Source organism: Leucoraja erinacea, chromosome 10, assembly GCF_028641065.1.
Source record: "Leucoraja erinacea ecotype New England chromosome 10, Leri_hhj_1, whole genome shotgun sequence".
NCBI classification, from domain to species: Eukaryota; Metazoa; Chordata; class Chondrichthyes; order Rajiformes; family Rajidae; genus Leucoraja; species Leucoraja erinaceus.
The window spans coordinates 23,001,578-23,013,730 of NC_073386.1; the positions used below are offsets into that span (position 1 = coordinate 23,001,578).

The 12,153-nt window shown below is 38.5% G+C and overlaps 1 protein-coding gene across 6 annotated transcripts in view; it reads left to right on the forward strand.

The window, feature by feature from the left end:
- mast2 (microtubule associated serine/threonine kinase 2) overlaps positions 1–12,153 on the forward strand; it is a 323,001-nt gene that overhangs the window by 226,131 nt on the left and 84,717 nt on the right. For 5 of the 6 annotated variants that reach the window (XM_055641697.1, XM_055641698.1, XM_055641700.1 and 2 more), the window contains one exon: positions 1,938–1,958. The exons of the other annotated variant lie outside the window; for it this stretch is intronic. In XM_055641697.1, coding sequence (XP_055497672.1) covers positions 1,938–1,958 — 21 coding nt within the window. The remainder of the gene's footprint in view (positions 1–1,937; positions 1,959–12,153) is intronic. 6 annotated transcript variants of the gene reach the window in all.

Consider the following 12,153-nt stretch of genomic DNA (forward strand, 5'->3'; position numbering starts at 1 on the left):
ACGGGTGAGGCAGCATCTATGGAGCGAAGGAAATAGGCAACATTTCAGGTCGAGACCCTTCTTCAGATGTCTCGACCCGAAACGTTGCCTATTCCCTTCGCTCCATAGATGCTGCCTCACCCGCTGAGTTTCTCCAGCATTTTTGTCTACCTTCGATTTTCCAGCATCTGTAGTTCCTTCTTAAACAAAAAGTTGATCAGGGGGATTGTTGACTAACAAAAACCTGTGCTTCTTCATGTTGAACACTACTTCTAAGAATCATACTTGTTATGGGCATAAAGTTTTATTTGGTTGGAGAACTTCTGAAACCACAATATAATTCAGATTTTTTCAGGATCACTCAGTTCCTGACCTTGTTATACCCTTGAACCAGATGTGGTCCTTTGAGCTGGATTTCAGAAGTAAAGTAAATAGGTGCCTTTGGCATCAAGAAGCATGCCACCAAGTAGTATATGAAGACCCCAAATTAAAATGAATGTCAAGGCCATCTGGAAGAAAAGTTCCAAAGGTTGGGGTCAAACCATACAATTTGTTGAAGATCAATTATCCCAACTCCAGGACATCGCTCCAGCAGTCCTAAAGTGAACGTTCTAAAGTGCTGGTCCATCTTCAGCTGCTTTATTATTGATCATCCCCCTATCATGAAGTTGGAAGAGGGGATGTATGCAGAAGATTGTGCAGTAACATTTGCAAACATCATGCACAAAAGCAGAAAGTGTAACCATCTATCCATTGCATTCAATGGCATTTAATTTAATGTTTGATTTACAGTGTCCTCCATAATGTTTGGGACAAAGACCCATCATTTATTTATTTATTTATTTGCCTCTGTACTCCACAATTTGTATTAGAAAAAAATCGCATGTAGTTAAAGTACACATTGTCAGATTTTATTAAAGGTTTCACCATGCAGAAGTTACAGCTGTTTTCCAACATCACAAGCCTTTGAACCAACTGCAGTCTTCTTTGTGTCATATCCACTTTTAACTTTTGTATGTTGCTTTCTTACAGTCTCTCTCCAAAATGCCCTGACTTTCCTCCTTTCTTTCTGCCTTCTGAAAGCTTGTGAAACCATATCCTTTCAATTATGTCATGCCCAATCATACTTCTGTTGTTCAGTATATATTTTGATTGTTTTGATTGTTGGGATGTAGTCTCGGAAGTTCACTATATTAAAGTTGCATTTTCAGGTAAGGCAATAATCGGGGAACTGGACTTGCAAAATCTTTTACATATCCTGCAAAGAAAAGCCTGTTTAAGTGTTAAGTTACAATGCCATCATAATGGCTATGTTCTGGCTATGATGTTTAAAAAATATCAGCTTTCATTTGATTTAAGACCGGTAATTAGTTTCCCACTCATGCCATCAATGCATTCATTTCAATTAAGTGATGTGAGAATGTATTTTAAAACAATGCAAGGTAGACAAAAATGCTGGAGAAACTCAGCGGGTGAGGCAGCATCTATGGAGCGAAGGAATAGGCGACGTTTCGGGTTGAGACTGAACTCTGATTCTTCAGACTGATGCATGTATTAAAACATTAAAATATTAAAACAATGTATGTATTTATATATCAGAACATATTTAAATCATTACAAAAACAGAAATTCATTGTGAAGGATCTTGTAAACTGTTGTTAATTATTCAATGCAGCCAATAATTTATGGTTGCTACTACCTGTACATGCAATTTGACCATTGAATATAAGGGATAAAAAAAAAAGTGCCTCACGCACACTTCCGAAATAACATAATACTGTGAATACCTAATTTAAAGTAAAATATTCTTTGTTACAGATGCTGTGATAGAGATTAAAAACAGACAACAAAGAGTAGCCTGTTTAGTGTTTAACACTTGTATGGATTGATACATCAAGCTAATTGAATGTGTGTATTGTTTTGCTAGCCATTAATGCATTTTTATTTCTTTGATGCAGCCATGGTCACAGAGCTGACAGGTAACACTCAAAATAGGTGTTGCTGTCATATTATTGCATGTTCTTCAGCATAATTTGCATGTTTGCATGTGCCTTTCTGCATGAAAATGCACTGGAGAATTAGGTTCACTGGGTTCTGTGTGTGTGCGTATGTGTGTACGAATGAATGTTTGTATGCGTGCACAATCTGTAATTTATTGCATTTGATTGAGGAACTTGCTCAGTTGACGCCACTGGATGTGCGACTAAATGTATGTTAATGTAAACCAAGCTCATTTTGTCCTCCTTGTGCTCACTTGTTTAGATTATTGCAAAATTTATGGTGCCTGTTCAGTGTTCTGGTATGCTTTGGTTACGGAAGTATTAACCCTAATGCCTAATTTCCCTGTATCTTTCTGTGTTTTTAAGTGGTAGTCTGTTAATGTGTTTCATGTAAACTTTGTAAAATCATGACTTGGTTTATTTAAGAACTGTTTTGATTTATTCTTGGCTTTAAAATTTTCAATTGAAACTAGAAATGTTATGGTATAATTGAGTAGCTTTACCATTGAATGAACATAATAAAAACCGGTACTTTCAGCAACAATTAATTTCTTCTGACATTCCCTGCACCTCTCCCAGCGATATAGACGTTACTAAGAGTTGTAACAAATTAAAGACCAATTACAGGTGCACAACCTTTTAAAGGGACCGAAACACTTTTCGTAATTCAGAATTTTTCAAAAAATTTTTTTTTAACGGCTGGCGTTCTCAGCTTATAATTCAAGACCCGAGTTACTCGAATGAGTCTTCAATGTAGTTTTCTCTTGCAGAATAGGAGAGAATTTTAGGCTTCATTCTCTGCATTCTTACTTGATTTTTTTTTTTATTTTTATTTTTGTAGGATAGGTGTACTGACCAATAAATTGTATTTGAATCAAAGAAATTTGCAGCACAGATGGAGGCCATTTTGCCCTTGACACCAGTTCTCGCCGCATTCTACTTTGTTTGTCCCCATTTGATCTGAGACCCTGCGCAAACATCAGCAATATTTAACAGGCATGTTTTCGAGCAACCAGCAGTCGAGCGCTGATTGGTAGGCTTTCTATCTGCTGTGACCAACAGGTCAGAATTTATATCACATGGGTTTCAAGAAATATCATCAGAATTTAGGACATTAGACATCACCCGTTTGTCATATAATTAAAGCTTCAGTTTTATTCATCATCTAAATGCAGGCACTTTGAGTTCCAATAAATCTCTTTCAGTTCTGCGGAGAACAAAGCATAATTTGGTTCAACTTTTGTAAATGAATCAGACCCAAGTCTTGAATTATCTGGAAGGGTAAATGATTTGTTGGAGTAGTTATGAAGAAAGTGTCTTTCCTGACATGTGATTCCAGAAAAAGGGTGAATTCAAAAATATTTAAAAGCAACACATTCCGTTCACCAGAACTGAAGTCTCAGTTATATTTATTAATGAATTAAATAAAGCTAAAGGGGATCCATGAGCACTTAGATGGTAGCAGTCTGGAATGTGTCTCAGATATTTTTCAGAAGACAGATTAATCTTTGAATCATATTAGCAAGAAATATGGATTAAAAAAGCAATTGGATGGAGTGTTAGACGGAGCAGTCGCAAGCTCATTGAATGGCAGGGCATGTTTGAAGGACTGAATTAAAACTAGAAAATTTATTGAGTATGCATGCATGTATTTCAAATACATACTAGAAAACTAGAAAAACTGGAAAAGCTCAGCAGATCAGACATCATCTGCAGAAATAAAGTGTTAACGTCAGGTTTAAGACCCTTCATCAGACAAATTCTGATTAAGGCTCTTTGATCTGGGACATTATCTCTTTGCATATGAGAGGAATAGATCGGGTAAATGCACATTCTTTTGCCCAGAGTTGGGGAATCGAGAACAAGAGGTCATAGGTTTAAGGTGAGAGGGGGGAAAGGGGGGGGGGGAGATTTAGTAGGAACTTGAGGGGTAATCTTTTTACACAAAGGGTGGTGGGGATATGAAACAAGCTGCCAGAGGAGGTAGTTGAGACAGATACTATTGGTACGTTTATGAGACATTTGGACATGAACATGGGTTGAGAGGGTTATGGGTCCAGCAGGGGGCAGGTGGGACTAGTGTACATGGGGCATGTTGGTCGGCATGGGCTGGTTGGGCGGAAGGGCCTATTCCCATACTGGATGAGTCTATGACTCGAAATGCTGCCTGACCTGCATTTTCTGTTTTTATATCTATGATTATGTCAAGAGAGTCAAGAGTGTTTTATTGTCATATGTCCCAGATAGGACAATGAAACTTTTACTTGCTGCAGCACAGCAGAATATGTAAACACAGTATATAACGGGAGAAATAAAGTTCAGTATGTATTATACACATGCACACCTACTCAATAAATAAACAAATATAGTATAATGATAATAATAATAATAGTCTGTTGTAGTTCAGAGCTTATTTGTTGTTGTGTTTAATAGCCTGATGGCTGTTCCTGAACCTGGACATTACAGTTTTCAGGCTCCTGTACCTTCTTCCCGATGGCAAGGGTGAAATGATTGTGTGGCCAGGATGGAGTGGGTCTTTGATGATGTTGGCTGCCTTTTTGAGGCAGCGACTTCGATAGATCCCTTCGATAGTGGGGGAGGTCAGTGATGAACTGGGCAGTGGTCACAACTTTTTGCAGGCTTTTCTGTGCCTGGATGCTCAAGTTGCCGAACCAAGTCATGATGCAACCAGTCAGCACGCTCTCTACTGTGCACCTGTAGAGGTTCAAGAGAATCCTCTTTGACATACCGAAACTCCGTAGTCTTCTCAGGAAGTACAGGCGCTGATGTGCCTTCTTTATAATTGCATCAGTGTGCTGGGTCCAGGAAAGATTTTCAGAAATATGCACGCCCAGGAATTTGAAGTTTTTGACCCTCCACCATCGACCCATTGATATAAACAGGATTGTGGGTCCTCATCCTGTCCTTCCAAAGTCCACAATCAGTTCCTTGGTTTTACTGATGTTGAGAGTCAGGTTGTTGTTCTGGCACCATTTGGTCAATCGGTCAATCTCACTTTTATACTCTGACTCATCACCATCTGTAATTCGTCCAACAACAGTGGTGTCGTCGACCAACTTGATGATGGAGTTCGCACTATGTCCAGCTATGCAGTCATGGGTATAGAGCAGTGGTTCCCAACGTGGGGCGTACGCCCCACAGGGGGGCAATTTGATTTTTAAGGGGGGCAATTGAGGTCTGGGTCTAGGTCCAGATTTTCGATTTTTATTTTTTTGGATTTTCCATCAGGTAAACATATGTAGTTTATGTTTCAGATGTTATTTTGAGTAAATAATTTTTTGGGGGTAAAAAAGGTGTTTATTGTGTAGTTATTACATAATCACCGCGCCATCGCTCTTCAAGCACGTCGCACGAAGCGCGCAACGTCATGGGAGAACCTTATTTATTGAATTGGATTTAGAAATGCGATTCAAAGAGCTTTTGCTAAGTTACCCTTATAATATCTATTTCCTCCGTTTTCTCTCAAAGGAAAACAATCAATTTTCTGAGAATTATTTCTTTGCTGCTCGTGCTAAAATGAGTAGTGCAAGCAAGAAGAAAGTTTGTCAGTATTCAGAGGAATATTTAAAACTTGGTTTCATACCCGCTGTCCATGATGAACGGTCACCTTTCTGCCTCTTATGCCAACAATGCTTGACCAACGAATCAATGAAACCAGGTCGTCTTGAGGCGCATTTGAAGGCGAAACATAGTGCATAAGTAAATTCAGATTTGAATTACTTCAAATCTTTAAAGGATAAGTTTGAAAAAAGATCAACAATAAAGTCTCTGTTCACTGCACTAACTGTTACTGTCAGTCGTACTCTTGAGGCTAGTTATGAAATTTCTTTACTCATTGCTAAATCTGAATGTTTTTTTCTTTTTTTTAACAAATTTTTAGTAATTTCTTGCTCAGAACTTTAACTGTCTTTTGTTTATTTAATTTTTCTTTTTCATGGATGCCATGTTCTTTTGAAGCTTGTTTAAACCAAGGTATTGGCGTTTTAAGCTTCTTCAGCTGAAACGTTCACTTTTTAAATGATAAGAATTATATATCACCACATGGGGGGGGCATCAGGATTTTAGAGGTGATTAGCTGGGGCATGGCCAAAAAAAGGTTGGGAACCACTGGTATAGTGTGAGTAAAGCAAGGGGCTGAGCACGCAGCATTGAGGTGCTCCCGTGCTGATTGTTACTGAGGATGAAGTATTTCTGACAATTCAAACAGACTGTGGTCAAGTCAAGGATCCGTTTGCAGAGGGATGCGCAGAGACCCAGTTCCGTGTGCTTGGTAACCAGCTTGGAGGGGATGATGGTATTGAACGGCGAGTTGTAGTCTCTAAACAACAGCCTGGTATAAGTGTTTTATTGTCCAAGTGGAGAGCCAGTGAGATTGCATCCTCCGATGATCTGTTGTGGCGGTAGGCGAACTGTAGTGGGTCGAGGTTCTTGTCGAAGTAGTTGATATGCCCCATAATCAACCTCTCAAAACACCATCACCACAGACGTTAGTGCGACTGGTCGATATTCATTGAGGCACATCACTTTACTCTTGTTGGGCACCGGTATTATTGATGCCCTCTAAAAGCAGGTGGGAATTCAGATCTGCATTTCCTTCCACCTCAATCAAGTCCTCTGCATTTTTGAAATTTAGACGCTTGTAATCTTATATTGACATTGCATTTCAGCCATATTAGTGCGGTTGATTATATTAAATCCAATAATACGATTAATATTTGTTCTCCTATTTGGAGGTCAGAGTTTCTTGGAGTCACTGAAGAATCAAGTCATTGAGATTATTGTCCAATGAACAAATACAGTGATATACAGGTACAATGAAAATCTTGACTGCAGCAACATCACAGGGACATAGACTCAGACAAACACACAAAATGTAAATTATACATGAATTACACAAATTCTACAAGACAACGTAAAGAAAGAGTTATATCTTGTACATGATTTCCACAGTATCTTCTGTGATACATCATTAAAAAACCTTTAGAAAATTTACAAATATTTCAGCCCTTCCCACTGTTTAATGTCTGGAAATTAAAATTTCCTAATGGACGCATACTAATTCTATTGTACTTCATGTTCATGCCCTGAGTGCTTTATTCTGAATGGCAAGAGGCATATTTCTTTTAACAACTGTCAGTTATAGGCCAGTAGCTTCCAAATTGTGCAAACTCATACGTTTCATCACTTCATTACTATCATTTTCTGTCCACCTTTGGTGTTTAACTGCCACAGGCTGTGAAAGATTGACAGGAGAAGTAGCTCACTGCCTCTGTGGTCCTGTGCATGACTTAGACTGAACTGACATAGGCTCCACTGGTTTGTTTATTTACCTGTGGGTACAGTCTTTGGTGAAAAAGCAAACCAGGGCACGCTTTAATTTGACTGGACTATTTTACAATAGACAATAGGTGCAGGAGTAGGCCATTTGGCCCTTTGAGCCAGCACCGCCATTCAATGTGATCATGGCTGATTATCCCCAATCAGTACCGTGTTCCTGCCTTCTCCCCATATCCCCTGACTCCGCTATTTTTAAGAGCCCTATCTAGTTCTCTCTTGAAAGCTTCCAGAGAACCTGCCTCCACCGCCCTCTGAGGCACCATTTTACATGGAGCATTCCTCCAGATGACATTCTGTTGGTGTGAAGTTCAAGGCTTATATTCCATTGACCCAGCCTCATATTAGAACTGTATTTGAGTAATCAAAAATAATCCCTTTTAACAAGTGCATATGATTGTGTCTTTATTGACATCGTATTGTTATTGGTTTTAACATTTACTTGAACCATCTTAAAGTCTCCTACCGGTTTAGTAATTAAGGATCCCCTTCACTTTGTTCTATTCATTGTTAAATATAACTGAGACTTCAGTACTGGTAAAGGCATATGTTGCACAGCTACTCTTCGAAGGGAGGTATTTTATCATTCAGTGACTTTCAACAGATGGCAGCACAGTTGTATTAAACCACATGGAACCCATATCCACATCTTTGTGCTGATGTGCCAACCAAATCAAAGACATTTCATAATTTCTACTCAGCATCAGTTCTGTACATAAAATTTGCAGTGATGATGCCAGTAGTTCCCTCTTTGCATTGCATTGCATTGCAGAAAAAATATTTAATGCTGAAATCATTGAAACGTAGAATTACTTAGAAGATTGAGGTGATTTGGAAAGTCAACGAATATCCTCTTGATCTTCTGCAGGTGTACTGTAGAGATCATATTGACTAATTGCATCAGGGCCTGGTTCAGCCACTTGAACACCCTGGAGCGACGGAGATTATAATGTATGGTGATCACTGCCCAGTCCATCATAGGTACTGATCTCGCCATCATCCAAGGGAGCTGTAAGAAGCGATGCCTCACAAAGCCAAACAGTATTATCAAATACCTACACTACTCCCACGTTCTCATTTCACTCCTACCATCGGAAGTCTGAAAATCACGACTGCTGGGTTCAAGTATAGCTCAGGTTCTTCAATATGACACAATACTAAGATCAACTATAAACTATAGACTGACCTAGGTTGCACTAAGGACTTAGGGTTTTTTTTCATTGGTAGTTGGGGTTATTCATTTATTGAAATTGTGTTTATTACATATTATCAATGTGTATTGTGGTTACTGGCCTGTTATGCTGCTGTAAGTAAGAATGTCATTGTTCCGTTGGTGGCACATATGATAACTAAACACTCTTGACTTTCTTGACAAACACTCTTGACTTTCTTGACAAACAAGAGACGAAAGTCAACCAAGGAAGTAATACATATTTAATAACGTGACATTTTGTTTAGGGTTCAATTCCGTTTTAGATCAACTCCCTTGATTAATGAAGTTAAGTTTCCAAGCATCAAGAAAACATAGTAATTAAGTTATTCAAGGCAAAACAAGGCACCAATTAATAAGCAAGACCTAACCCTTAAGAATAAAACAAAACATGATTCATTGAAGTACTGTCATAGAACCATTGAAGTACTCTTGAACTTAGAACAACAATTTGGTGCACTCTGTTCCATATCAGTTGTGAGTATTGCATTGTTTATTGGCAACAACTTACATGTCGATGTGTTCTGGTCCATGAATATTTCAAAAGCTTGAAGCGTTAAGCATTCGACAGTTCTCAGTCAGATTTATTGATGTCCAAGATAAGATGAAAGGTACTGAAGATAAAAGTAAATTCATTGTGAATATGGATGGGTAAAACTGTCTTGAAAAATGTCCTTGCTCCTCTGCTTTTCTAAGGATGTTGCTTTGAAGTGAATGGTGCACCATATGCTGTTGTTCTGTCTGCAACATTTCATGTTAGCCTTCTAGGGAACTGGGATTAATTGTAATTCCCAATCAAATGACTTCTTTCTGTGCTACATTACTCCGATTCTATAATTCAAATCAGCTAACTTTTAAAGGCAGGCAAGTTGGCACTATTCAACTTTCAATTAATGCAGAAGATTACATCATTATATTGAGATAAAGCCCATGATTCAAAATTGGAAAAAAAAACATTATGTAAACAATGATTAACAAATTATAGGAGTGACATGATACAATGTATGGTATAACATAATAGGATCTGTGATTTTAATTTAATTACATAGTCTATGAACAATTGTGGCAACTATTTCTCCTAAAGCATAAATTCTTGGAAATAGCTAACTCACAGTCCTTGTAGAGGAAGTTAATGACTGCTCCAAGGACAATCTTTAATGCATTTTGTGGCTACAAATTATGGATACATGTGAGGTTATCCTTTTTGGTGGCAAGACTAGGAAGGCAGATTATTATCTGAATGGTTTAGGAAAAGGGGAGGTGCAACGAGACTTGGGTGTGCTTATACATCGTTCACTGAAAAGTAAGCATGCAGGTACTGCAGGTACTGAAGAAAGCTAATGGCATGTTGGCCTTCATTGCAAGAGGATTTGAGTGTAGGAGCAAGGAGGTCCTACTGCAGTTATACAGGGCCTTGGTGAGGTTGTACCTGGAGTATTGTGTGCAATTTTGGTCTCCTAATTTGAGGAAGGACATCCTTGCTATTGAGGGAGTGCAGCGTAGGTTCACCAGGTTAATTCTCGGGATGGCGGGACTGACATATGATGAAAGTATGGGTCGACTGGGCTTGTATTCACTGGAATTTAGAAGGATGTGAGGGGATCTTATAGAAACAACATTTTTAAAGGATTGGATGGCTAGATGCAGGAAAAATGGTCCCGATGTTGGGGGAGTCCAGAACCAGGGGTCATAGTTTAAGAATAAGGGGTAGGCCATTTAGGACTGAGAATGAGGAAAAGCTTTTTCACCCAGAGAGTTGTGAATCTCTGGAATTCTCTGCCACAGAAAGCAGTGGAGGCCAATTTGCTGGATGTTTTCAAGAGAGAGTTAGATTGAACTCTTAAGGCTAATGGATTCAAGGGATATGGGGAAAAAGCAGGAACGGGATACTGATTTTCGATGATCAGCCATGATCATATTGAATGGCGGTGCTGTCCCGAAAGGCTGAATGGCCTACTCCTGCACCTATTTTTCTATGTTTCCATAAGTTGTACTACCAAATAAATAAATGCATTTAAGTAATTTTAAAATTTTACAGCTCATTAATATTTGCTGGACATTGATATGTTAGAAGTGTACTTTTTTTTAGATAAAATACTGGCATTGATCTCTAATGTTATTTTGAAATTAGATGCCTTCCAGAATAAATAATAAGATTATTCTGACCCTGTTTTACATCTACTTTCTTTTTGGAATTAAGGAACAAGGAAGATTATGATGTTGTCAGTAGGGTTGGTATGGGAAAATAACGTAAATTTTTCTTATCTAACTTGAAAATACTCAGCAAGCCAGGCAACATCTATTGTTAACATTTCAGCTTGATAATCTTTCACTTACTTGAACTACCAGTTTAGTGCACCATTTGGCTACCCAGGTTGGTGTCCAGCCCTCAAACACAATCCCTACCTCTGGTTGCCTTTAACCCATTCTCACTCTAGCTTATCTGGCTCATTCAAGCTCAATTTCAGCTTGCAGCACAGCACCTTATCTTTTGATTAGGCATGTCACAAGCAACCATACTGCACTGAGCTAGAGAATTTCAAATAGTGATTTGTTATTTCCATTTACAAATGCTACTTCTCAGCCCAATTGTTTAGTTAGCCTATTTTCACTTTTTCCCCCATTCGTTTTCCCATTTAATTCCCATCAGTCGGCAATTTGAACGCCCTGGAGAGGAAAAGACTACACAAAGTAGTAAACACTGCCCAGTCCATCATCGGCTCTGACCTTCCTTCCATTGAGGGGATTTATCGCAGTCGCTGCCTCAAAAAGGCTGGCAGTATCATCAAAGACCCACAGCATCCTGGCCACACACTCATCTCCCTGCTATCTTCAGGTAGAAGGTGCAGGAGCCTGAAGACTGCAACAACCAGGTTCAGAATAGCTACTTCCCCACAGCCATCAGGCTATTAAACCTGGCTCGGACAAAGCTCTGATTATTAATGTTATTTTCTGTTATTTGCACTTTATCAGTTTATTTATTCATGTGTGTATATATTTATATGGTATATGGACACACTTATCTGTTTTGTAGTAAATGCCTACTATGTTCTGTGTGCTGAAGCAAAGCAAGAATTTCATTGTCCTATACAGGGACACATGACAATAAACTCACTTGAACTTGAGTCTTTTACCTTATCATCAACTTTTCCTTTTGTTTTTCTCTCTTGTCTCTGTATCTTAAAATTTGTTTCAATTGAACAGTTTCCAGTTGTGGTAAAGTGCCATCAAAATCAAATTGAAAATTATCTCCTGATGCAGGTGCTGAGGTAGTGTCTTGACCCTAAACATAGACAACCCCTTTGACTCTCCAGATGTTGCTGAATTCTAACAACGGTTTGTTATTTGCTCCACATTGCAGCAACTCCAACCTATTGTGTCTTTCAAATATTAATTCTGTTTCTTTATCTAGAAAATGTGGTCTGAGTGTTTCTAACATTTCTATTTTTCTCTTTGGTTTGTGAAACACACTGTTAAGAAGGTTGCAACTGTGAATGGAAATTGCAGATAGAGATTTGGATTGGAGTTGCAATTTACAGCAACTCAAATGTCATTTTTAATCACATGAATGCATGCAATTATAAATTGATTATGAAGATCAACATGTCA